At 56.6% G+C, this 24,216-nt stretch overlaps 1 protein-coding gene across 3 annotated transcripts; it reads right to left on the bottom strand.

Moving 5' to 3' along the window:
• Positions 1 to 434: 434 nt before the first annotated feature.
• Positions 435 to 24,207, bottom strand: DRAM2 (DNA damage regulated autophagy modulator 2). Of its 3 annotated transcripts, none has more exons than XM_064173945.1 (9): positions 24,152 to 24,207; positions 17,346 to 17,434; positions 15,733 to 15,985; positions 13,201 to 13,268; positions 11,093 to 11,232; positions 6,684 to 6,861; positions 4,353 to 4,435; positions 3,154 to 3,246; positions 435 to 809 (listed from the first exon to the last, which is right to left on the bottom strand). In XM_064173945.1, the coding sequence occupies exons 3-9, from the start codon at positions 15,861 to 15,863 to the stop codon at positions 702 to 704; spliced, it is 801 nt and encodes a 266-aa protein (XP_064030015.1). In that variant the 5' UTR covers positions 15,864 to 15,985; positions 17,346 to 17,434; positions 24,152 to 24,207; the 3' UTR covers positions 435 to 701. The 3 variants fall into 3 exon arrangements, with proteins under 3 accessions (XP_064030015.1, XP_064030014.1, XP_064030016.1); XM_064173944.1 differs by having other exon boundaries at positions 15,733 to 15,890; XM_064173946.1 differs by lacking the exon at positions 15,733 to 15,985.
• Between the last annotated feature and the right edge of the window lie 9 nt (positions 24,208 to 24,216).

The following is a 24,216-nucleotide window of genomic DNA, read 5'->3' as shown; positions in this document are numbered from 1 at the left end:
AGACCTTCTCAATAGTCCCTCCCCAGCCCTCCTGCAGCCCTCTGCACAGCCTGCAAGGCCACTCCAAGCTCTCCTCCAAGCCTTCTCCTCTCCAGGCTGCACAGCCCCAACTCTCTCAGCCTGTGCTCAGAGCAGAGCTGCTGCAGCCCTCTCAGCATCTTGGTGGCCTCCTCTGCACTGGCTCCAACACTTCCATGTGCTGCTTGTGCTGGGGGCTGCACAACTGCCCCCAGGACTGCAGGTGGGGTGTGAGGAGAGCAGAGCCAAGGGGCAGAATCCCCTCCCTTGCCCTGTGCCCACACTGCTCTTGCTGCAGCCCAGCACAGGGTTGTGTCTGGGCTGCACTCCCACTGCAGCCTCCTGTTGAGCTTTGCATCAGCCCAGAGCCCCAGATAGGTGAAGATTGGCTGTGGTGGAAGTGAGGAGACAACAGCTCTTGATTAACCTTCATTTAATCCTCCCAGGACACTGGCAGGTGTGGAAATGTCACAGGCTACAACACTGAGGACGTTTTGCATTGCTTGTGGGTTACCAGCAAAGCCCTTTGGGTCTAGTGCAGTCCAAGCACTTCACACAGACCCTGTGTGTGTGGGGAAGAAATGCTGACAGAGCTCACTCCTTATTGCTAGGGAATTCCTGAGTGGTGCTGAGGACAACCTCAGCAGATGCTCCCAACCTTCAGCAGGGGCTCCCAGCCCTCATCAGATGCTCCCTGCCACCAGCAGGCCCTGCTGGTCGCTCCCGAAGCTCTGAGGGGTGCTGTAGAGGGTCTGGCCCTGCAGGCTGGCAACAGCACGAAGGGAAATCTTCTGTGGAGGAGAAAGAAAAGTCAAGTGAGCAGCTCAGGCACTGTCCCAGCGTGGGCAGTGTCAGATGAAGCTCCTCTGAGCAGGTAGCTGTGGCACTTGGTAAGGCTGACTGCCAGAGTGTGCTGCTTGCAACCCGAGAGCAAGCTTCAGAGAGTGGTTTGGGTGGAAAGAGATCTTCAAAGCTCCTCCACTCCAGCCCCCTGCACTCAGCAGGGACATCTGCAGCCAGAGCAGGCTGCTCATAGCCCCACACAACCTGACTTGCAGTGGTGCCAGCCATGGGGCAGCTCCCAGCTCTCTGGGCAGCCTGGCACAGGCTCTCACCAGCCTCAGGGGCAAACATTTCTGCCTCCTTTTCACTCTGAATTTGCCTCCTTCAGTTCCAAACCATCACCTCTTGTCCTGTCACAACAGGCCCTGCTCAAAAGTCTGTCCCCAGCTTCCTAATCAGCCCTTTAAGTCCTACAAGGCCACCAGAAGGTCTCCCTGGAGCCTTCTCCTCTCCAGCTCTCAGCCTGGCTCCCAGCAGAGCCCTTCCAGCCCTTCCAGCCCTGCCAGCACTGCTGTGGCCTCCTCTGGCCCTGCCCCAGCAGGTCCCTGTCTGTGCTGAGGGCTCCAGAGCTGCCCCAGCACTGCAGGGGGGGTCTGAGCAGGCACAACAGAGGGGCAGGATCCCCTCCCTGCCCCTGCTGCCCACACTGCTGGGATCAGCCCAGGCCAGGCTGGGGCTGGGCTGGCAGCGCTCGGTGCCAGCTCCTGCCCAGCTCTGCACCCCCAGCACCCCCAGGCCCTTCTCCAGAGGGCTGCTCCCCAGCCCCTCAGCCCCAGCCCAGCTGCAGGAGCTTCCACCTGGCCTTGTTGAGCCTCATGAGGTTCCCACTCCCATTTCTCCAGCCTGTCCAGGTCCCTCTGGATGGCTTCTGTCCCTCAGGTGTCACTCTCCATGGCACTGCTGAGGATATTGAACAGCACCAGTGCCAGTCCAGACCCCTGAGGGACACCCCTGTCACTGATCCTCACCTGGCCATCGAGCTGTTGGCCCTCTAGATGTGCCCCTCCAACCAATTCCCTACCCACTGATCTGGGGGATGAGTGGCTGGAGAGCATCCTGGCTGGGAGGAACCTGGCAGTGCTGGGTGCCAGCAGCTGAACATGAGCCAGCAGCGTGCCCAGCTGGCACAGGAGGCCAAAGGCATCTCAGCCTGTGTCAGGAATAGTGTGGCCAGCAGGACTAGGGACATGATTCTGCCCCTGTGCTGGCACTGGGGAGGCTTCACCTCCAGCACTGTGCAGCTCTGGGTTCCTCACTGCTAGAGAGATACTGAGGGGCTGGAGTGGGGCCAGAGGAGAGCAATGGCTGGAGGGGAAGGCTGATGAGGAGAGGCTGAGGAAGCTGGGGGGGTGCAGCCTGGAGGAGACTTAGAGGGGACCTTAGCCCTCTCTACAGCTATCTAAAGTTGTAGTCAGGTGGGGGTTGGGCTCTTCTCCCAGGCAACCTGTGACAGGGCAAGAAGGCATGGCCTGATGCTGTGCCAGGGGAGGGTTAGGTTGGATCTTAGGAAGTGTTTCCTGATGGAAAGGGTGAGTAGGACCTAGGGTGGACTGCCCAGGGAGGTGGTGGAGTCACCATGCCTGGAGGTCTTTAAGAGCTTGGCTGTGGCACTGGCTGGCATGGGCTAGCTGCTGTCCTGGTGCTGGGTCACAGGCTGGAGCTGATGATCTCAGAGCTCTTTTCCAGCCTCAAGGATTCTGTGATTCAGTGAACATTCCACACCCCACCCCCATCCCTCCAGCTTACAGAGAAGGCTTCACAGGCTCACAAGACCTTAGAGGCTGGAAGGGACCCAAAGAGATCATCCAGGCCAAGCCCCCTGCCAGAGCAGGGCCACACAATCCAGCTCAGGGCACACAGAACACATCCAGACAGGCCTGGAAAGGCTCCACACAAGGACACTCCACAACCTCTCTGGGCAGCCTGTGCCAGGGCTCTGGGAGCCTTCCAGGCAAGAAGTTGCCTCTTGTGCTGAGCTGCAACCTCCTGTGCTGCAGCTTCCATCCACTGCTGCTTGTCCTGTCCCAGGGAGCAGTGAGAAGGTTGCTCCTGGGGTCTGTCTCAAAGGCTCTCCCCTGTGCCTGTGAAAGGTCTCCCAGGCAAAGCTGTTTGATGCCAGCCTGGTTCTGGGGTCTGAGTGCTACCAGGGCAGGGGCAGAGCCTGCTGGGGCTGAGAGGACTGCTTGTGCTGCTCAGCCCACAGCTCCTCCAGCCCTGCTGACTGACAGCAGGAGGCAGAGCACTCCCAGCACCCTGTCAGGTGAGAAGCAGGAGCACTTCAGCTGACCTTACCTGGAAGTCTCGGATGTAGGTGAGGAAGAAGCTGAGGAAGGAGAATGCCAACGACCACTCTGAGACAGTGCTGATGATGTGAGTTGTGTAGCCCTGTGAGAAGGGGGAAAAAACCCCAAACAGCATGAAAAGCTCCTGCTGCCCATGCAATGGCACCAAGCTGGCTTGGCCACAGGACATCCTGGAGCGTGGAGCACAAGCTCTTGGTGCATCTGAGTCTCCAGGAGTGAAGCTCTGAGCTCAGCAGAAGAGAATGGCCAGGAAAAACCTGCCCCATCCACACAGCTGGGCTGAACCCACTGGGGCTTCAAATCCCACCTGCAACCCCACCATGGCCACCAAACCATGGCCCCAGGTGCCATGGTCACAGCTTCCTGCAACACCTCCAGGCATGGGCACTCCACCACCACCTCCCTGGGCAGCCTCTGCCAGCCCCTGGCCACTCCTCCAGCAAATTAATTTTACCCTCCCCTGGCACAATCCCAGGACATTTCCTCTCCTTCCATCCCCTGAGCCCAGGCAGCAGAGCCCAACCCCCAGCTGGCTGCAGCCTGCTCTCAGGGAGCTGCAGAGAGCAATGAGCTCTGCCCTCAGCCTCCTCCACACCCAGCTCCCGCCCAGCTCCCTCAGCTGCCCCTCCCCAGCCCTGCTCTCCAGACCCTTCCCCACCTTTGTTGCCCTTCTCTGGACTTTCTCCACCTCCTCCATGTCCTTCTTGGAGTGAGGAGCCCAAACCTGAGCCCAGGATTCAAGCTGTGGCTTCCCCAGTGCCCAGCCCAGGGGCACAATCCCTGCCCTGCTCCTGCTGCCCACACCATTGCTGATCCAGCCCAGGCTGCTGGTGCCCTTCTTGCCCACCTGGGCACTGCTGCCTCATCTCTAGCTGCTGTCACCCAGCACCCCCAAGTCCTTTTCCACCAGGCAGTTTCCAGCCACTCTGCCCCCAGCCTGGAGCCTTTGCGGGGTTGCTGTGCCCCAAGTGCAGGACCCAGCCCTTGGCTTTGTTGATCCTCATCCCATTGGCCCCAGCCCATGCATGCAGCCTGTGCAGATCTCTCTGCAGAGCCTCCAACCCTCCAACCAGCTGAGTGTCTTCTGCAACACCTGCACACAGCAGCAGCAAGTGGCCAGAGGCAGCTGTCCCTGCAAATAATGCAGCTGGGTTTTGCTCTCTTGATTTTTCCCACTCCAACATTTACCTTCTCCTGAGGGTCCCAGTGCAGCTTCTGCACCAGGTTAGTTCCATAGAGGCCACTGTACAGGACAACTGAGGAAACAAACACTGTGAGGAAGGTGTTAAGGAAGATGCAAACCCAAGGATGAGCAAATGAGGACATTTCAGACTCAGCTCTGGACTGTGTCAGAGTGAGGCCATGAGGAGATCTCTGTGATGAAACAGAATGGGTTGGGATAGAAGAGACCTTGAAGCTCATCCAGTTCCAACCCCCTGCCATGGGCAGGGACACCTCCCACTAGCCCAGGTTGCTCAAAGCTTCATCCAACCTGGTCTTAAACACTTCCAGGGATGAGGCATCCACAATGTCCCTGGGCAGCCTGTTCCAGCATCTCCTCAACCTCAAAGAATTTCTTCCTCACCTCTGCTCTCAACCTCCCCAGCTCCAGTTCCAAACCCCTGTCTATTGTCCCAGCACCACAGGCCCTTATAAACAGTTCCTCTCCAGCTTCCCTTTGGGCTCCCTTCACAGAATCACAGAGTTAAGCAGGTTGGAAAAGACCTCTGAGTCCAACCTATCACCTAACCCTTCTAATTCAGGGACTGGAAGGCTGCTTTAGGAGCTCTCACAAGCAGAGTTCCCCACAGGGTGTCCTCAGCACAACGAGCAGTGATGGTGGCAGGGACTGCTCATGGTTCTCTTCAACTTGGAGGTTGTTCCAGTGGCTTAGTTACTGGCACAAGGCACAGCCCTAACCCTAGTCCAAATCACAGAACCATGAGATTGACTGGGCTGGCAAAGCCCTTTGAGATCACCCAGTCCAACTCCAACCCAGCCTCACCATGGCCACCAAACCATGGCCCCAAATGCCATGGCCACAGCTTTCTGCAGCCCCTCCAGCCATGGGCACTCCACCACCTCCCTGGGCAGCCTCTGCCAGGCCCTCACCACTCCTCCAGCAAACAAACTTCTCCTCCTTTCCAACCTAACCCTCCCCTGGCACAACTCCAGGACATTTCCTCTCTTATCACCTGAGCCCAGGCAGCAGAGCCCAACCCCCACCTGGCTCTAGCCTCCTTTCAAGGCAATGAACTCTGCCCTCAGCCTCCTCTTCTCCAGGCTGCTCACTCCCAGCTCCCTCAGCTGCTCCTCCTCACCCCTGTTCTCCCCTCCCCTTCCCCCTCTTCTGCCCTCCTCTGGACCAGCTCCAGCCTCTCAATGTCCTTCTTGTGGTCTGACTCCCAAAACTGACCCTAGGATTTGAGGTGTGGCCTCACCAGCGCCCAGTCCAGGGGGACAATCCTTGCTCCTGCTGCCCACACCATTGCTGGTACCACTTCCTCCAGTGCCAGTCAGAACCACTTCAGCACAGCCTTCCCCTCACTAATCATAGAATCAAGCAGGTTGGAAGAGAGCTCCAAGATCATCCAGTCCAACCTAGCACCCAGTCCTGCCCAACCAAACAGACCATGGCACTAAGTGCCTCATCCAGGCTTTTCTTGAGCACCTCCAGGCACGGTGCCTCCACCACCTCCCTGGGCAGCCCATTCCAATGCCAATCACTCTCTCTGTGAAGAACTTCCTCCTAATATCCAGCCTAGACCTACCCCAGCACAACTTGAGACTGTGTCCCCTTGTTCTCTTGCTGGTTGCCTGGCAGCAGAGCCCAACCCCACCTGGCTACAGCCTCCCTTCAGGTAGTTGCAGACAGCAGTGAGGTCACCCCTGAGCCTCCTCTGCTGCAGGCTGCACCCCCCCCAGCTCCCTCAGCCTCTCCTCATAGGGTTTGTGTTCCAGGCCCCTCCCCAGCCTTGCTGCCCTTCTCCAAACACCTTCCAGCACCTCAACATCTCTCCTGAATTGAGGGGCCCAGAACTGGACACAGCACTCCAGGGGTGGCCTGAGCAGTGCTGAGTACAGAGGCAGAAGAACCTCCCTTGTCCTGCTGCCCACACTGCTCCTGAGCCAGCCCAGGATGCCATTGGCTCTCTTGGCCACCTGGGCACACTGCTGCCTCAGCTTCAGCTACTATCCACCAGTACCCCCAGGTCTCTTTCCTCCTGGCTGCTCTCAGCCACTCAGGCCCCAGCCTGTAGTGCTGCTTGGGGTTGTTGTGGCCAAAGTGCAGAACCCTGCCCTTGGCCTTGTTCAGTCTCATCCCATTGGCCTCTGCCCACCCATCCACTCTGTCTCTCTTGAACTGGGGAGCCCAAATCTGGACAGAGTCCTGCAGGTGTGGCCTTGGCAGGGCTGAGTAGAGATGGAGGAGAACCTCCCTTGACCTGCTGGCCACACTCTTCTTGCTGCAGCCCACCCCTGGGGCTGGCTCCTGTGCCTCTGTGCACCGAAGGATACTGCTGACGATGCTGGAGCAGCACCAGAGCAGCGCGGTCAGGCGGATCCAGAAGATGTCCTTGCTGTGAACTTCTGGCTGCACCAGGTAGGACAGGATGGTCTGAACCAGCATGTAAATGGCTCCCACTCCAAAGGTCAGGCAGGCTCCCAGCACGTGGATGTAGTAGAGGATGCATTTCTAGGGACAGAAAGCACTGCTTGTACCCAGCCTGCTCCCATCTGTGCCTCGGGGAGGTTTCCTTCTGCAGAGCGTTGGCACTCCACCCACTCAGTCACCTCCACACCTGCAGCCCTGGCATGTGCCAGCACTTGGCAGGTTGTCTCTGGAGACCTCAGAGAGAGTTAGCTGGAAGCCAGCCCCTGCCAGGCCCCTGTATTGCTGCTTTGGTTCAGTTCTTCTGGCCAAGTCCCAGCTACACCTAAAGAAGAGGACTTGATGAGAGCTGTTCTCACGAGGCAGGACAGGCACTGGCACAGGAGTGGGGCAGCTGGGCTGGCCAGGAGGGGGGCAGCAGGCTCAAGCTGGCTCCTGAGCACTCCACCCCAGCAACCTGCACAGCTAATCACAGAATCAAGCAGGTTGGAAGAGACCTCCAAGCTCATCCAGTCCCACCTATCCCCCAAGCCTAGCCAAGCAACCAGACCATGGCACTAAGTGTTCCATCCAGGCTCTTACTGAACACCTCTAGGGATGGAGACTCCACCACCTCCCTGGGCAGCCCATTCAAATGGCAACAGAGGAGCACAGAATCACAGAATGTCAGAGACCTCCAGAGATCATCAGTTCCAACCTGCCAGAGCAGGATTGCCCAGGGCAGGACACACAGGAACACATCCAGTTTGGCTTTGAAAGCCTCCAGAGGAGACTCCGCAACCTCTGTGACTCTGCTTTGTGAGCCTCCAGGGAAGGAGACTCCACAACCTCTGTGACTCTGCTTTGTGAGCCTCCAGGGAAGGAGACTCCACAACCTCTGTGACTCTGCTTTGTGAGCCTCCAGGGAAGGAGACTCCACAACCTCTGTGATTCTGCTTTGTGAGCCTCCAGGGAAGGAGACTCCACAACCTCTGTGACTCTGCTTTGTGAGCCTCCAGGAAAGGAGACTCCACAACCTCTGTGACTCTGCTTTGAAAGCCTCCAGGGAAGGAGACTCCACAACCTCTGTGACTCTGCTTTGTGAGCCTCCAGGGAAGGAGACTCCACAACCCCTGTGACTCTGCTTTGTGAGCCTCCAGGAAAGGAGACTCCACAACCTCTGTGACTCTGCTTTGAAAGCCTCCAGGGAAGGAGACTCCACAACCTCTGTGACTCTGCTTTGTGAGCCTCCAGGGAAGGAGACTCCACAACCCCTGTGACTCTGCTTTGTGAGCCTCCAGGGAAGGAGACTCCACAACCCCTGTGACTCTGCTTTGTGAGCCTCCAGGGAAGGAGACTCCACAACCTCTGTGACTCTGCTTTGTGAGCCTCCAGGGAAGGAGACTCCACAACCCCTGTGACTCTGCTTTGTGAGCCTCCAGGGAAGGAGACTCCACAACCTCTGTGACTCTGCTTTGTGAGCCTCCAGGAAAGGAGACTCCACAACCTCTGTGACTCTGCTTTGTGAGCCTCCAGGGAAGGAGACTCCACAACCTCTGTGACTCTGCTTTGTGAGCCTCCAGGGAAGGAGACTCCACAACCTCTGTGATTCTGCTTTGTGAGCCTCCAGGGAAGGAGACTCCACAACCTCTGTGACTCTGCTTTGTGAGCCTCCAGGAAAGGAGACTCCACAACCTCTGTGACTCTGCTTTGAAAGCCTCCAGGGAAGGAGACTCCACAACCTCTGTGACTCTGCTTTGTGAGCCTCCAGGAAAGGAGACTCCACAACCTCTGTGACTCTGCTTTGTGAACCTCCAGAGAAGGAGACTCCACAACCTCTGTGACTCTGCTTTGTGAGCCTCCAGAGAAGGAGACTCCACAACCTCTGTGACTCTGCTTTGTGAGCCTCCAGGGAAGGAGACTCCACAACCCCTGTGACTCTGCTTTGTGAGCCTCCAGGGAAGGAGACTCCACAACCTCTGTGACTCTGCTTTGTGAGCCTCCAGGGAAGGAGACTCCACAACCTCTGTGACTCTGCTTTGTGAGCCTCCAGGGAAGGAGACTCCACAACCCCTGTGACTCTGCTTTGTGAGCCTCCAGGGAAGGAGACTCCACAACCTCTGTGACTCTGCTTTGTGAGCCTCCAGGGAAGGAGACTCCACAACCTCTGTGACTCTGCTTTGTGAGCCTCCAGAGAAGGAGACTCCACAACCTCTGTGACTCTGCTTTGTGAGCCTCCAGGGAAGGAGACTCCACAACCCCTGTGACTCCAGCACCCTCAAAGGAAAGAAGTCTCTCCTCCTGTTTCTGGGCTCCAGCTTACATCCATCATTCCTTGCCCTATTACCAGGTGCCACTGAACAGAGCCTGTCCCCTTCCTCTTGATACCCACCCCTCAGGTATTGATAGACATTGATCAGATCCTCCCTCAGCCTTCTCTTCTCCAGACTAAACAGCCCCAGGGCTCTCAGCCTTTCCTCACAGGAGAGATGTTCAACTCTCTTCAGCACCTCAGAGCTCTGCATTACTCTCTCCAGTAGAAGCACAACAGGAAGGCTGCAGAGAGACTTTTCATGAGGGTATCTGAGCCAGGCCAAGGGGAATGGTTTGGAGCTGAGGCAGAGCAGGGTTAGAGTGGAGCTGAGGAAGAAGTTCCTCAGTAGGAGGGTGGTGAGCCTGGCACAGGCTGCCCAGGGAGGTGGTGGCTGGGGGTGTTCAGGGCCAGGCTGGATGAAGCCTTGAGCAGCTGAGTCTAGGTGAGAGGTGTCCCTGCCCGAGGCAGGGGTTTGGAGCAGATGAGCTCTGAGGCTCCTTCCAAGCCAACCCATTCTGTGATTATTAACTGAGGTGTAAGCAGTAATGACTGGGACCCAGTCTGGAACACAGGGCAGTGTTTTCTCTCTGAGGAGGAGAGCTGCAGCAGCAGAATGGAGAGCTTTTCTGGCAGCCTTCTTTCCACAGCCAGTGCTCTTGAGCAGCTCAGTGTCTTCTCTTGTGTGCCACTGAGCAACAAATGGTTGCTGCCCATGCCAGGGAGGTTGCAACAGCTGAGCTCTGAGGTCCCAACAGCTGAGCTCTGAGGTCACTTCCAACCTGAACCATTCTGAGATCCCATGCAAAGCAGCTTTGCCCCCAAACACTTTGCTTTCAGCACCTCCCCATCCTATGACACCTCAGAACACCTCCCCCTGTGATGGAAGGGCCAAATTCTACCTAGAATCCACATCCAAGACATGTCCTAAACACCTGCCTGAATGCTCACCTTGCCTCCCCCCTGTCTCTCTCCTTCCTGGGTGGAAGAAGTGGCAAAGCAGACAAAGGTTTGGTGCCTCTCAGCCTAGCACAGACACTGCATCTGGCCTTGTTCTGCAGCCTGCCCTGGGTCAGCACAGCTCAGGGCTGCTGGACCTGTGCGTCTCTCTTTTCTGGTGAAACAATGCAGGATCGGTTCCAGGGCTGGTTTTATCTGTTGCTATTGGTCAAAGACACTCAGCACAATGCTTAAACCCCAGCCAACTTGTTTGTTTGTTTGCTGCTGCTGCCTCTGTTTTGTCTGCTCCCTGTCTGCCTTGTGTGCTTTTGCACTGCCTAGCTGGGGACTTGCCTGCCCCACGAACAGCAGCTCCCACCTTGCCTGTCTGCTGCACTGAGCCGAGGCACTGAAGCTGCTTGATGTGCACTGGGATTGAGTTGCCCACTTGAGCTCAGTCAAACCCAAGTGCCTTTGACTTTGGCTGAATCTAGGCAACGACCTAGCAACGACCTAGCAACGAGTTGCGCCCCCAGGACCTGCCGGCAGCCGCTGCAGCCCAAGGGCTGACTTCTTTGCTGTACACAGCAGCCGATGGGACCTGTGCTCCATGGAGATTTGGCTCTCACACAATAAAGTAGTTATAGAATCCTAGAACCAAGCAGGTTGGGAGAGAGCTCCAAGCTCAGCCAGCCCAACCTAGCACCCAGCCCTGCCCAACCAACCAGACCATGGCACTCAGTGCCCCAGCCAGGCTTGGCTGCAACACCTCCAGCCACAGCCACTCCACCACCTCCCTGGGCAGCCCATGCCAGTGCCAATCACTCTCTCTCACAACAACTTCCTCCTAACATCCAGCCTAGACCTGCCCTGGCACAGCTTGAGCCTCTGTCCCCTTCTTCTGTCCCTGGCTGCCTGGCAGCAGAGCCCAACCCCACCTGGCCACAGCCTCCCTGCAGGCAGCTGCAGGCAGCAATGAGCTCTGCCCTGAGCCTCCTCTGCTGCAGGCTGCACCCCCCCAGCTCCCTCAGCCTCTCCTCACAGGGCTGTGCCCCAGGCCCCTCCCCAGCCTTGCAAAGCACCAACCTGGAAATTTGCAATGATGCAGAGTCCAAAGCAGCTCATCCAGCCCAGGGTGAGGCCAACCTTATTCAGTCTGATGATCCTGGCTTTGTCTGGAGTCAAGGCGGACACTTGCTTGTAGCGCACGTACATGGTGGCCATCCCTGGTGGGGAGCAAGCCAAAGGCTGTCAGCTGGGCAGTGTCCCCTGCCACTGGCAAGGTGCTGACAGGCAGAGGCACTCCTTCAAACACAGGCTCTTACACTACAAGTTGCCCAGGAGCCAAAGCAGCTTCACAGAGAAGGACCTGGGAGTTCTGGTGGATAAAGAAGCACTTTGCTTATGCCAGTGCTGACTTCTGGTTTACTCAGCTTGCAATGCCAAGCACAGCTCCAGGCTGGGTGGGGAATGGCTGAGAGCAGCCCTGAGGGACAGGCCCTGGGGGTCTGGGCTGATGCAAAGCTCAACAGGAGCCTGAAGTGGGAGTGCAGCCCAGACACAACCCTGTGCTGGGCTGCAGCAAGAGCAGTGTGGGCACAGGGCAAGGGAGGGGATTCTGCCCCTTGGCTCTGCTCTCCTCACACCCCACCTGCAGTCCTGGGGGCAGTTCTGGAGCCCCCAGCACAAGCAGCACATGGAAGTGTTGGAGCCAGTGCAGAGGAGGCCACCAAGATGCTGAGAGGGCTGCAGCAGCTCTGCTCTGAGCACAGGCTGAGAGAGTTGGGGCTGTGCAGCCTGGAGAGGAGAAGGCTTGGAGGAGACCTTAGAGTGGCCTTGCAGGATCTGAAGGGGGCTGCAGGAGGGCTGGGGAGGGACTATTGAGAAGGTCTGGCAATGAGAGGAGGAGGAGGAGGAATGGGTTTGAAGTGGCAGAGGGGAGACTGAAAGTGGATGTTAGGAAGAAGTTGTTTGCAGTGAGAGTGGTGAGAGACTGGCACAGGGGAGTCACTTGAGGGCAGGGATGGCCTCCAGAAGGATCCTGACAGGCTTGAGAAGTGGCCACTGCCAACTGCATGAGGTTCAACAAGTCACAGTGCAGCTGGGACAGGCCAACCCCAGGCACAAATCCAGGCTGGGTGCAGAGGGGGTTGAGAGCAGCCCTGAAGCCTTGGGGGTGTTGGTGCTGAGCAGCTCCCCAGGAGCCAGCAGTGCCCTCATGCAGCCAGCAGGCAGCCAAGTGCTGGGCTGCAGCCAGAGTGTGGGCAGCAGGGCAAGAGAGGGGATCCTGCCCCTTGGCTCTGCTCTGCTCAGACCTCTCCTCAGACCCCAGCAGAAGGGCAGAGAGGTGTGCAGGGAGGCCTGAGGAGGCCACAAAGATGATGCCAGGGCTGGAGCAGCTCTGCTGTGAGCACAGGCTGAGAGAGCTGGGGGAGCGCAGCCTGGAGAGAAGGCTCCAGGGGGACCTCAGAGCTGCTGCCAGAGCCTGAAGGGATCCTGCAGGAAGGCTGCAGAGAGACTTCTGCTGAGAGGGTCTGAGCCAGGCCAAGGGGGAACAGTTTGAAGCTGAGGCAAATGAGGCTTAGAGTGGAGCTGAGGAAGAAGTTCCTCAGTAGGAGGGTGGTGAGCCTGGCACAGGCTGCCCAGGGGGGTTGTGGCTGGGGGTGTTCAGGGCCAGGCTGGATGAAGCCTTGAGCAGCTGAGTCTAGGTGAGAGGTGTCCCTGCCCGAGGCAGGGGTTTGGAGTAGATGAGCTCTGAGGCTCCTTCCAAGCCAACCCATTCTGTGATTATTAACTGAGGTGTAAGCAGTAGGAACAGGCTGCCCAGGGAGGCTGTGGCTGCCTCCTGCCTGGAGGTATCACAGTATCACCAAGGTTGGAAGAGACCTCACAGATCATCAAGTCCAACCCTTTACCACAGTGCCCAAGGCTAGACCATGGCACCAAGTGCCACATCCAACCTTGCTTTGAACTGTTCAAGTCCAGTTTGGGATGAGGCCTTGAGCAGCTTGATCTAGTGCAAGGTGTCCTTGCCCATGCAGGAGAGGTTGGAGCAGATGATCTCTGAGGCCCCTTCCAACCTAAACCATTCCACCATCACAAAGATTGATTCCTCAGTCTACTGACAATTAGTGGCTAATGAGCTGCTAAGGAAATGAGATCGCTGCAAAGTGCCTGCAGCAACTTGTACTCACCCAGGAAAGCTGAAACATTTAACATGATCCCAAACAAGCATCTCTCCGGAGGTATTGTCCCTGTGTCGCTGCAAGAGACAAGCAGGGTTTGTTACCTGTCTGTCCCACACACACCTGCAGCCCAACTTTATCACTGCAGTCTACAAAGGCTCTGGCAGAAGGCAGATTTGTAAAGGACCCCCCCAGATGTCTCCCCCTGGATTTTTCCCTTGCTCAGCCTGAACTGGGCTGGTTTTGGAGCTGGAGAAAGAAGGGCAATAAAGACAGAGAGTCCTTAGGAGAAGGAAGGAACACTCTGAGTGTGATCACTCCTTTGACACTGATCTTGATTCCACAAGAGGTGGATAAAGCAGGGAAAATGAAAAAGCTGGAAAAGCAAAAGACCACAACCAAGGTGCTCTGTGGAGCCTTGCTGCAATGCAGAGGGAATACAGATTATAGGACTTGATGGATTTGCCAGTGCCTGAACAGGGTCTGCAAGAAAGCCAGGAAGGGACTTTTTACAAGGGCTTGTAGTGATAGGACAAGGGGGAACAGACTGAAGCTTGAGGAGGGGAGATTGAGACTGGAGATGAGGAAGGAATTGTTGAGAGTGAGGCTGGGGAAAGACTGGCACAGGTTGAGCGTGGTGAGACACTGGCACAGGTTGAGGATGGTGAGACACTGGCACAGGTTGAGGGTGGTGAGACACTGGCACAGGTTGAGGGTGGTGAGACACTGGCACAGGTTTCCCAGGGAGGTTGTGGAGCACAGAAGCACAGAATGTGATCAAAGATCACATTCTGTGCTTCTGTGCTTCACAACCTCCCTGGAGGTGCTCAAGATTAGGCTGGATGAGGCCTTGAGCAACCTGTGCTGGTGAGAGCTCTCCCTGCCAATGGCAGGGGCTGGAACTGGATCTTGAAGGTCCCTTCCAACTCAACCCCAACCCATTCTGTGAATCTATGGATCTCCTGCATGGATTTAGTGGTGCATGCTTGGACCTATCAGCAGCTGCTTCTTGTAGGCAGAGGCAGAGTGGGTTCTGATGTGACAGCTAAACAGCAGTGACAAGCTCCAGGCTGCTCAGAAAGAACAGCTCTGTGCTGTGCACCTAGAAATACAACAGCACTGCAGCTGCAGAGAGGTGCACAGAGAAGAGATCAGAGAATGGTTTGGGTTTCCCTGACAGATACAGGAAGCTGCCCACTGGAATGAGCAGAGAATGGTTTGATATGGGAGGGATTTAAAGATCATCCAGTTCCAGCTCCCTGCCATGGGCAAGGAGACTCTTGAAGAGTCCTGACAAGTCACTGAAGCTTTGCAGAGTGCCCACGGGTCAGGCTCTGCCTGCAGAGCAGCAGTGTTCAGCCCAAGGGAGATGGAGAATGGAGATGGAAACCCTCCTGCCACATTGCTGTGGAGAATCACAGCTGGAGGAGGAGGACTTTGGTTTAATTACTCCCAGCTAGAAAATCATCAACTGTGCAGGTTCTTCTTCTCCCCACTGACAGCTGCAGGGAGCTGCCCTGTGCTGCTCTAGGGCTGTGGAATGGTCACAGGATAGGTTGGGTTGGAAGGGACCTGAAAGCTCAGCCAGTTCTAACCCCCTGCCATGGGCAGGGACAACTCTCATCAGCACAGGTTGCTCAAGGCCTCATCCAGCCTGGCCTAGAACACCTCCCTGGGAAACCTGTCCCAGTGTCTCACCACCCTCAACCTGTGCCAGTCTCTCCCCACCCTCAACCTGTGCCAGTCTCTCCCCAACCTCACTTTAAATAATGATTTCCTAATCTCCAGTCTCAATTTCCCCTCTTCCAGCTCAAAGCCTTTCCCTCACATCCTCCACACCTGTTAATACTGTGTCCAGTTCTGGGCATCCCAGCTCAGGAAGGAGAAAGAATGATTGGAGAGGACCACTGAGATGCTGAGGGGACTGAGACATCTCTCCCATGAGGAGAGGCTGAGAGCTGGGGCTGGTTGGCCTGGGCAAGAGAGGAGGCTGAGGGGGATCTGAGCAATGCTTACCAATATCTAAGGGTGGCTGTCAGGGAGCTGGGGCCAGACTCTGCTCAGTGGTGCCCAGGGACAGGACAAGAGGCAATGAGCACAAACTTGAACACAGCAAGTTCCAGCTGAACATGAGGAGGAATTTCTTTGGTGAGAGGGTGACAGAGCCCTGGAGCAGGCTGCCCAGAGAGGTTGTGGAATCTCCTGCTCTGCAGAGGTTCCAAACCCACCTGGATGTGTTCCTGTGTGCCCTACCCTGGGTGACCCTGCTCTGGCAGGGGGTTTGGACTCAGTGATCTCCAGGAGTGTTCCCCAACCCCTACCACTCTGTGATTCTGTGCTCCCAGCACTCCAAGCCCTTGCAAGGGAGGCTGTGTTCACAGTGCCAAGCTTAGAGCTTAACCACAAACAACTACAAGCAGCCATCAACTCCAGAGCTGTCAGGCAGGAACTGCTGTGTGAAGTTTGGAGCTGGGGGAGAGAACTCTCAGGAGCAAGAAGCCAACGTGAGGCTGTAGCAGCACAGCACAAAGCATCACTGACCTGATGTAGGGCACCAGGGGGTCAACGTGGTGGAGGACGATGGCAGTGATGTAGGAGAAGACAAAAGATGCAGCTGACCAAACAACCAAAGCCACAGGCAGGAAGGAGAGGCCCTGCTGGAACCACCACATGGCAGCGCCGCCGGCTCCTGGGGAAGGCTGCGAGGAACCAGAGCCAAGGCTTGGCTGAAGGCTGGCACAGGCTTGGCTCTGGCCCCAGCCAAACTCCAACTGAAAGTGCTGCCAGTCCTGGCCTGCAAAACTCAAAAGTGAACATCATGGCACAGAGCTGAGCAGGAGGAGGGCAAAAACCTAACAAAGAGCTGGAAGTGCTGACTGTGTGTGCCAGTTTGAGCCCAGCTGGAATAGTCTGGTGAGAGGAATTAGATGCTAGGCTGTGAAAAGGAAACAAAGGTGGTGGCTGCTGCACTCACAGGCTTGCTGAGATGGGTAAGAACATAAACATAGGTAACAGAGCTGCTCTTGGGCTCTGGCTGCATGCACTTCACTCTTTAAACCTGCTGTCTGTGTAACTAATCCTTCTGCTTCCTAACCCCCTTGGCCAATCCTCCAAACTCACCTTGAACATAAGGCAAAGTCTGAGATAAGGTGGAGGGGTGGAAAGGAGGTGGAAGGGTGGTTGGGAGCCCCTCCTGGGCACTCTGGTTTCTGGGAGGGCTGCTGTGTTTCTGTATTACCTTTAACTTGTCTGTTTCTGCCTAGAGCTGTAGCTACTGGAAATACCTGCTTGGATCTTGTGCTAAGCTGGGACTAGAAAGCTCCATTCAATTTCCAGCTCAGCTGAGTCCAGCCTGGGTGATTCTCTAAGTGTGGGGGGACAGGGAACACCCAAAGCATCAGACTGTGAAAGCTTTAGGAGATGATGAGAAGAGGCAGCAGCAGTGTGGGTCTCCTGCCCCTCTGCTCTGCCCTGCTGGGGACACATTGGGAATATTGTGTCTGGTTCTGGGCCCTTCAGTTCAAGAAGGACCTCAGGGAACTCCTTGAGAGTCCAGCACAGAGCTGCAAGGATGCTGAAAGGAATGGAACATCTTCCTGTGAGGGGAGCCTGAGGGAGCTGGGGCTGGGAGCTTGGAGAAGAGGAGACTAAGGGAGGACCTGATGAATGTTTACACAGATGAGCAGGTGAGTGGCAGAGGCTGGGGCCAGGCTCTGCTGGGGGATGCCAGTGCCAGGCCAAGGGGCAGTGGTGGAAGCTGAGGCAGAGGAGGTTCCATGGGAACATGAGGAGGAATTTTTCCCCTGTGAGGGTGGCAGAGCCTGGCACAGGCTGCCCAGGGGGGCTGTGGAGTCTCCCTCTCTGGAGATATCCAAACCCCTCCAGGCTGTGTTCTGTGTGAGCTGCTCTGGGTGCTGCTGCTCTGGCAGGGGGCTTGGACTGGCTGATCTACAGAGGTCCCTTCCAACCCCTCCCATTCTGTGATTCTCTTATGGATGGCACTTGCCTGGGCAAGCAATTCCAAACCTGAAGCAGTTGAGCTGATGCTTAAATATGATTTTTCCTTCATCATTTCAATGCTGCCAGTGCCCTCAGTCCATTTCTGAGCTAAAGGACTTCTTGCCTGAGAACAGAACAACCAACCAGGCACATACCTGAGAAAAGGGTGTCCAAAGAGAAGTCACCTCAAGGGGAATCCAAAGTCATTGTGCTGGTGAAGCTCCACATCTGCTTCATTTTATTCCTACATTTTTGAGAGAGAAAGGAGGAAAAAAAGCAAGCTTGGAGGTACTTCTACAGCTCTCACACCACAGCATTTATTTGCCTTCTTAGCACTGGGGGCCTGAGGTAGCTGAGCAGGTCCAGAGAAGGGCAACAAAGCTGAGGAAGGCTCTGGAGAACAGGGCTGGGGAGGAGCAGCTGAGGGAGCTGGGGGTGTGCAGCCTGCAGAAGAGGAGGGTGAAGGGAGACCTCATTGCTGTCTACAGCTCCATGAAAGGAGACTGGAGGCAAGCAGGGCTTGAGCTCTGCTCTGGAGGAAGAAGTGACAGGACAAGAGGAAATGGCCTCAAGTTGCACCAGTTGTTTAGGTTGGACATTAGAAGAAACCTCTTCACTGGAGGTGCTCTCAAAGACTGGAACAGGCTGCTCAGGGAGGTGGCTGAATCCCCATCCCTGGAGCTGCTTAAAAGAGGCAGAGATGTGGTGCTGAGGGCACCAGGCTTGGCAGAGTTAGAGGGGCACACCCTAGAGAGTCCATGAGAGGAGATGCTGTGCTGTGTTCTCTTAGGTGCTGGTGCCTGTATTCTTGCCCTCACATCCAGAAGAGACTTTGCAAATGCTGGCAGGGCTGGCAGGGCTCTGCTGTGAGGCCAGGCTGAGAGTTGAGGTTGTTCAGCCTGGAGTAGAGAAGGCTCCAGGGAGACCTTCCTGCTGTGGTGGCACTTCAGTGTGGCTTAAAGGTACTGGAAGAAAGCTGGGGAGAGACTTTTGAGCAGGGTCTGTTGTGGCAGGCCAAGGGGGGATGGTTTGGAACTAAAGAAGGCAGAGTGGAGAGAAGGGAGAAATGTTTGCCCCTGAGGGTGGTGAAAGCCTGGCTCAGGTTGCCCAGAGGGGTGGGAGCTGCCCCATGCCTGGCACCACCCACTGCAGGTCAGGTTGGTTGGGGCTGCGAGCAACCTGCAGGGGGACTGCAGGGGGCTGGAGTGGATAAGCTTTGAAGCCCTTTTCAACCTAAATCATGTCATGGTTTTCTGTCTGCCACGTTTGGGTGCTGGCCAGAGGCAGCTTTGGGCTGCTGCAGTGGGACAGAGGCAGGTGGAGTCAGGCTCACAGCCGAGCAAGATTCTCCTCCTGCTGGAAGCTTCTGTGCCTGTGCAGATGGATTGACCTGGACTAAAGCAAGCTGAGAGAAACTGAACAGCTCTTCCCAAGGGTTCCCCTGGATAATGTTCCCGTGCCCTACCAGAAGTCCCCACACAGGCAGCTCATCAGCAGTGCCATCTCCAGGGCAAGCCCTGCCACAAAGAAGCTCTCAGCCTGCCAAGACTGATGGTGTCATGCAGCCTGCAGCGAAGGCCTGGGCACAAAGGAGCCTTGTTTGATGTGGCCAGGTCTGAAGAGCACTGTGGTGGCTTCAGTCACAAGCTGAGAGCTCTGCTGAGGGTCAGCTTGGTGCTCTGAAGGTAGCTGCGGGCAGGTACATCCCAAAGGTGTGGGGAAGGGAGCTGGGTTGGGCTCTGGCAGGCCACTGCAGCTCTGTAAGCTCCTCTTACAGTCCCAGACCCCCTGAAAAACTCTCCTGGTGCTTAGAGCTGCTCTGTGCACTTCTCACAGCATGGCTCACCATGGGCCTCTGGAGATCAGCCAGTCCAGCCCAGCCCCCTGCCAAGGCAGGGTCACCTAGAGCAGGTCACACAGGACACAGCCAGGTGGGTGGTGAATATCTCCAGAGAAGGAGACTCCAGAACCTCTCTGGGCAGCCTGCTCCAGGGCTCCAGCATGTTTCATTTAAAGAAGTTCCTCCTCATGCCTAGATGGAACTTCTGATGTTCCACTTAGTGCCCAGCACCTCCTGTCCTGTCACTGGGTACCACTGGACAAAGCCTGGTCCCATCCTCCTGACACCCACCCCTGAAGCATTGATCTGATGAGCACTGATCAGATCCCCCTCAGGCTGCTCCTCTCCAGGCTAAAAAAACCTCTTTTCATCAATCACAGACTCAGAAAGGTTAGAAAAGCTCTCTGACATCCTCCAGTCCAACACCAACCCAACCCCACCATGGCCACAAGTGCCATGGCCACAAGTGCCATGGCCACAGGTTACTTCAACCCCTCCAGCCATGGGCACTCCACCTCCCTGGGCAGCCTCTGCCAGTCCCTGACCACTCCTCTAGTAAAGACATTTTTCCTCCTCTCCAACCTAACCCTCCCCTGCCACAATTTCAGGCCAGTTCCTCTCCTTCTATCATCTGAGCCTAGGGAGCAGAGCCCAATCCTGGCCTGGCTGCAGCCTGCTCTCAGGGAGCTGCAGAGAGCAATGAGCTCTGCCCTCAGCCTCCTCATCTCTAGACTGCTCACCCCCAGCTCCCTCAGCTGCTCCTCCCCAGCCCTCTCCTCCAGACCCTTCTCCAGTTCTGTTGCCTTTCTTTGGACCTGCTCCAGCCTCTCAATGTCCTTCTTGGAGTGCAGGGCCCAAAAGTGACCCCAAGATTTGAGCTATGACCTCTCCAGTTCGCAGCCTCACTCCCGCTGGCCACATCACTGCTGATGTTCTCATGCCCTAACCATCTCCACAGTCCCTTGCTGGACCCTCTCAAGCAATTCCCCACTAAACTCTTTCTCAGCTCTGCCAGGAGCTGATTTCTCCTCACCTCCTCTCACCTTCTTTCCTTTTCAGTGAGATGGATTTTTCTCCCCCATGCTCTGATGTGGGCAGACTGTGAGAACCACACAGGTTTTGCTGTGCCCAAAGTGCCCTGGCCCTGCTATAGACCCACCCTGTGGCTGCCACACACAGGATCTGGGCAAGTACAGGCACATAAGGAGGCAGCTCAGATGACTGGGAGGAGGACAGAGCTGCCTTGCACTTTGCCAGCTGGAAAGTCCTAACATAAATGAACATCTCATCCTGTGCTATTGTTCCCAGCAGCAGGCAGAAAACCTCCTTGGCTGTTCAGAAGCTCCTTTGCCAACCTCTAATCCAACTGCAGAGGCTCCTCCCTGCTCCACAATGGAGTTTCTGAAGCTCTTCTCCTGCTGTCATCACTTTCCTGTCCAAAGAGGGCTTTTTAATTCCCAGGTTGAGCATCACAGGCAGACACTAACAAATCTTCATCAAGAGCAAACCAAGTCAGTGATTCAGAGGAGATTCTAACAATCTCTGAGGTTCTCCTTTAAGAACAGGAAGTGTGCAGGGGCTCAGCCTAGGCTCAAGCATGAGGAATTGAAACTCCAGATGAAAGTGAAAGGTGGCCAAGAGCTTTAATGGCAGAAAGGTAAAGATGAGTGAAAACATTTGTGGGGGTCAGTTGGTGCCAAACTGCCCACAGAGGCAGCTGTGTGCTGAGCTGCTGCCAGAGCAGGGAGAGCTGCAGCACAGGGAGGGGATTTTGCCCTCTGCACTGCTGTGCTCAGACTTCACCTGCAGCACTGCCTCCAGCTCTGGGGAACTCAGCACAAAGAGGACCAGGAGCTGCTGGAGCTCCAGAGGAGGCCACAAAGATGACGAGAGGGTGGAGAAGCTCTGCTGTGGGGACAGGCTGGCAGAGTTGGGGCTGTGCAGCCTGGAGAAGAGAAGGCTGCAGGCAGATCTTAGAGCAGCCTTGCAGTAGCTGAAGGGGCTACAGGAGAGCTGAGGAGGGACTTCTGACAAAGGCTGTGAGTGACAGGACCAAGGCTTCGAGCTGGGAGAAGGGAGTCTGAGAGTAGAGATGAGGAAGAAATTGTTGAGAGTGAGGAGACACTGGCACAGGCTGCTCAGGGATGTTGTGGCTGCCCCCAACCTGCAGGCCAAGTTGGATGAGGCTTTGAGCAAGCCTGTGCTGGTGGGAGATGTCCCTGCCTATGGCAGGTTGGAACTGGATGGCCTTTAAGGTCCTTTCCAACCCAACCCATTCTGTGATTCAAAACCAGAAAGCTCTCAACTGATGCTAACTCCCTGGTGCCAACCTGGCATCTCAGCAAGCCAGGCAGAGATGAAGCTGCAGAAGGGCACATCTCTCCTCCTCTCCAGCAAACCTCCCCAACACACCCTGCTGGAGGAAGGACAAAGCAGTCTACTGCGTGTGCTGCTCAGGAAACAGGAAGGTTGGGTGGGAAGGAGTCAGAGAGGGGCTGGCCATGTCACTTGCACAACTGACTGTCAGGGTCAGGCTGATAACAAGGGTTAAAGGTTGCTAATCCTCAAAGGGCTGGAAGGAAGAAAGTGGGAAATGTGTCACCTTCTTTGTTCCCACTGCAGGGCACTGACAGGTGGCTCCTGTGGGGAGTTTTCTTGCTGCAGACACCAAAGAGAGTTGTTACTAAATCATTCTGCCCATGGGAGGCAGCTTCCAGAGGGTTGAGGTGAGGATCTGCATGCCCTGGCTCAGCCCCTGTCACCCAGCTGGGGGGCCTGGTGCCAAGGCAAACAGAGCCAGGCACAAGCCGAGGGCATGAGGAGGTACCAATGCCTGGGGTAGAAATCTGGCACAGCAAGGTCCCAGCCTGCTCCTGTGGCCGGCCCAGGAGCTCCCTGTCCAGCATGAGCACTGTCAGCCCAACCTGTCTGAGCAGAGGGAAACAGCTGGAAAACTGTGAGTACTGGGAGCCAGCTTCCGAGCCAGGCAGGAGGTGATGGAGAGGGACTGGAGGCACTGGGCACGGGGAGCAGCTCTGGCTGGGAGGAGGAGAGAAACAAGGGACTGGGATGGAGGGAAGGCTGTGATGGGAAGCTGGGGAGGGAAGGTTTGGAAAAGGAAGGAGTGTGATGGGAAGCTGGGGAGGGATGGTTTGGAAAAGGAAGGAGTGTGTTGGGAAGCTGGGGAGGGATGGTTTGGAAAAGTTTGGGATGGAAAGTTTGGGAGGGAAGGTTTGGAAGGGGAAGGTTTGGAAGGGGAAGGTTTGGAAGGGGAAGGTTTGGAAGGGGAAGGTTTGGAAGGGGAAGGTTTGGGATGGAAAGTTTGGGAGGGGAAGGTTTGGAAGGGGAAGGTTTGGAAGGAGAAGGTTTGGAAGGGGAAGGTTTGGGATGGAAAGTTTGGGAGGGGAAGGTTTGGAAAGGGAAAGTTTGGAAGGGGAAGGTTTGGGATGGAAAGTTTGGGAGGGGAAGGTTTGGAAAGGGAAAGTTTGGAAGGGGAAGGTTTGGGATGGAAAGTTTGGGAGGGAAGGTTTGGAAGGGGAAGGTTTGTGATGGAAAGCTGGGGAGGGAAGGTTTGGAAGGAGAAGGTTTGGAAAGGGAAGGTTTGTGATGGAAAGCTGGGGAAGGAAGGTTTGGAAAGGGAAGGTTTGGAAAGGGAAGGTTTGTGATGGAAGGATGGGGAGAGAAGGTTTGGAAGGAGAAGGTTTGTGATGGAAGGATGGGGAGAGAAGGTTTGGAAGGAGAAGGTTTGGAAAGGGAAGGTTTGGAAGTGGAAAGTTTGTGATGGAAAGTCTGGGAGGGAAGGTTTGGAAAGGGAAGGTTTGGAAGGGGAAGGTTTGGGATGGAAAGTCTGGGAGGGAAGGTTTGGAAAGGGAAGGTTTGGAAGGGGAAGGTTTGTGATGGAAAGTCTGGGAGGGAAGGTTTGGAAAGGGAAGGTCTGGGGAAGGGAAAGTCGAGGAAAGCAGCTGGGCAGGGAGGAAGTGAAGACAGAGGGAAGAGAGAGGAGGCCCCGGGGGGTGGGAAGTGACAGGACGGAGGGGCTCGATGAGGGCCCGGGGCAGGGCAGGTGGGTGGCCGCGATGGGCGCCGCCGGGGGAAGGTGGCCAGAGGCTACTGAGGCAGCAGGGAGCGGTGAGGAGCCGCAGGGCTGACACCAGCCCGGGGTGAGGAGAAGTCTGCCAGGGCAGTGCAGGGCCGACCCCGGCGAGGGTCTCGGGGGACTCCCAGGGCAGACTGAGGGTCGAGGGAGGGACGAGGACAGCGCAGAGCCGAGGGGGGATCGCGGAGGGAGGGAGGGAGGGTCGCTGAGGGGGTGACGGAGGGAGAAGAGAATCATAGAATAGAGTCATAGAATCACAGAACCAAGCAGATAGGAAGAGAGCTCCAAACTCCTGCAGCCCAACCTAGCACCCAGCCCTGCCCAACCAACCAGACCATGGCACTCAGTGCCCCAGCCAGGCTTGGCTGCAACACCTCCAGCCACAGCCACTCCACCACCTCCCTGGGCAGCCCATTCCAGTGCCAATCACTCTCTCTGACAACAACTTCCTAACAACATCCAGCCTAGACTTGCCCTGGCACAGCTTCAGCCTCTGTCCCCTTCTTCTGGCCCTGGCTGCCTGGCAGCAGAGCCCAACCCCACCTGGCTACAGCCTCCCTGCAGGCAGCTGCAGGCAGCAATGAGCTCTGCCCTGAGCCTCCTCTGCTGCAGGCTGCACCCCCCCAGCTCCCTCAGCCTCTCCTCACAGGGCTGTGCTCCAGGCCCCTCCCCAGCCTTGCTGCCCTTCTCCAAACACCTTCCAGCACCTCAGCAGCTCTCTGCAATGGAGGAGCCCAGAACTGGACACAGCACTGCAGGGGTGGCCTGAGCAGTGCTGAGCACAGGGGCACAAGAACCTCCCTTGTCCTGCTGCCCACACTGCTGCTGAGCCAGCCCAGGATGCCATTGGCTCTGCTGCCCACCTGGGCACACTGCTGCCTCCTCTGCAGCTGCTCTCAGGAGCTGAGGACCGGAGCAGGACCGGAGCAGGACCGGAGCGGGTCCGCAGCCGAGCAGCAGCTCCGCGCTCGGTGCCTGCCCCCAGCCCCCCTCAGCCCCCCCCCGCGGCCCCCTCCCGCCTTTACCTCAGCCGCTCTCGCGCCGGCCCCGCGCCGTCCTCGCGCCGCCCCGCCCCGCCCCCCTCCCTTCC

This window comes from Pogoniulus pusillus, chromosome 39, assembly GCF_015220805.1.
Source record: "Pogoniulus pusillus isolate bPogPus1 chromosome 39, bPogPus1.pri, whole genome shotgun sequence".
Taxonomy (NCBI): Eukaryota; Metazoa; Chordata; class Aves; order Piciformes; family Lybiidae; genus Pogoniulus; species Pogoniulus pusillus.
This window is presented reverse-complemented; position numbering and strand designations above follow the sequence as displayed.

What these genes read in the sequence shown, in the direction of transcription:
- DRAM2 (XM_064173945.1), bottom strand. Translation starts at nt 15,863, where the DNA reads ATGTGGTGGTTCCAGCAGGGCCTCTCCTTCCTGCCTGTGGCTTTGGTT. An exon ending in GCATCATTGCAAATTTCCAG is followed by an intron (nt 6,862 to 11,092) that starts GTTGGTGCTTTG and finishes TTCTGTCCCTAG; the next exon opens with AAATGCATCCTCTACTACAT. An exon ending in CCTACATCCGAGACTTCCAG is followed by an intron (nt 810 to 3,153) that starts GTAAGGTCAGCT and finishes TCTCCTCCACAG; the next exon opens with AAGATTTCCCTTCGTGCTGT.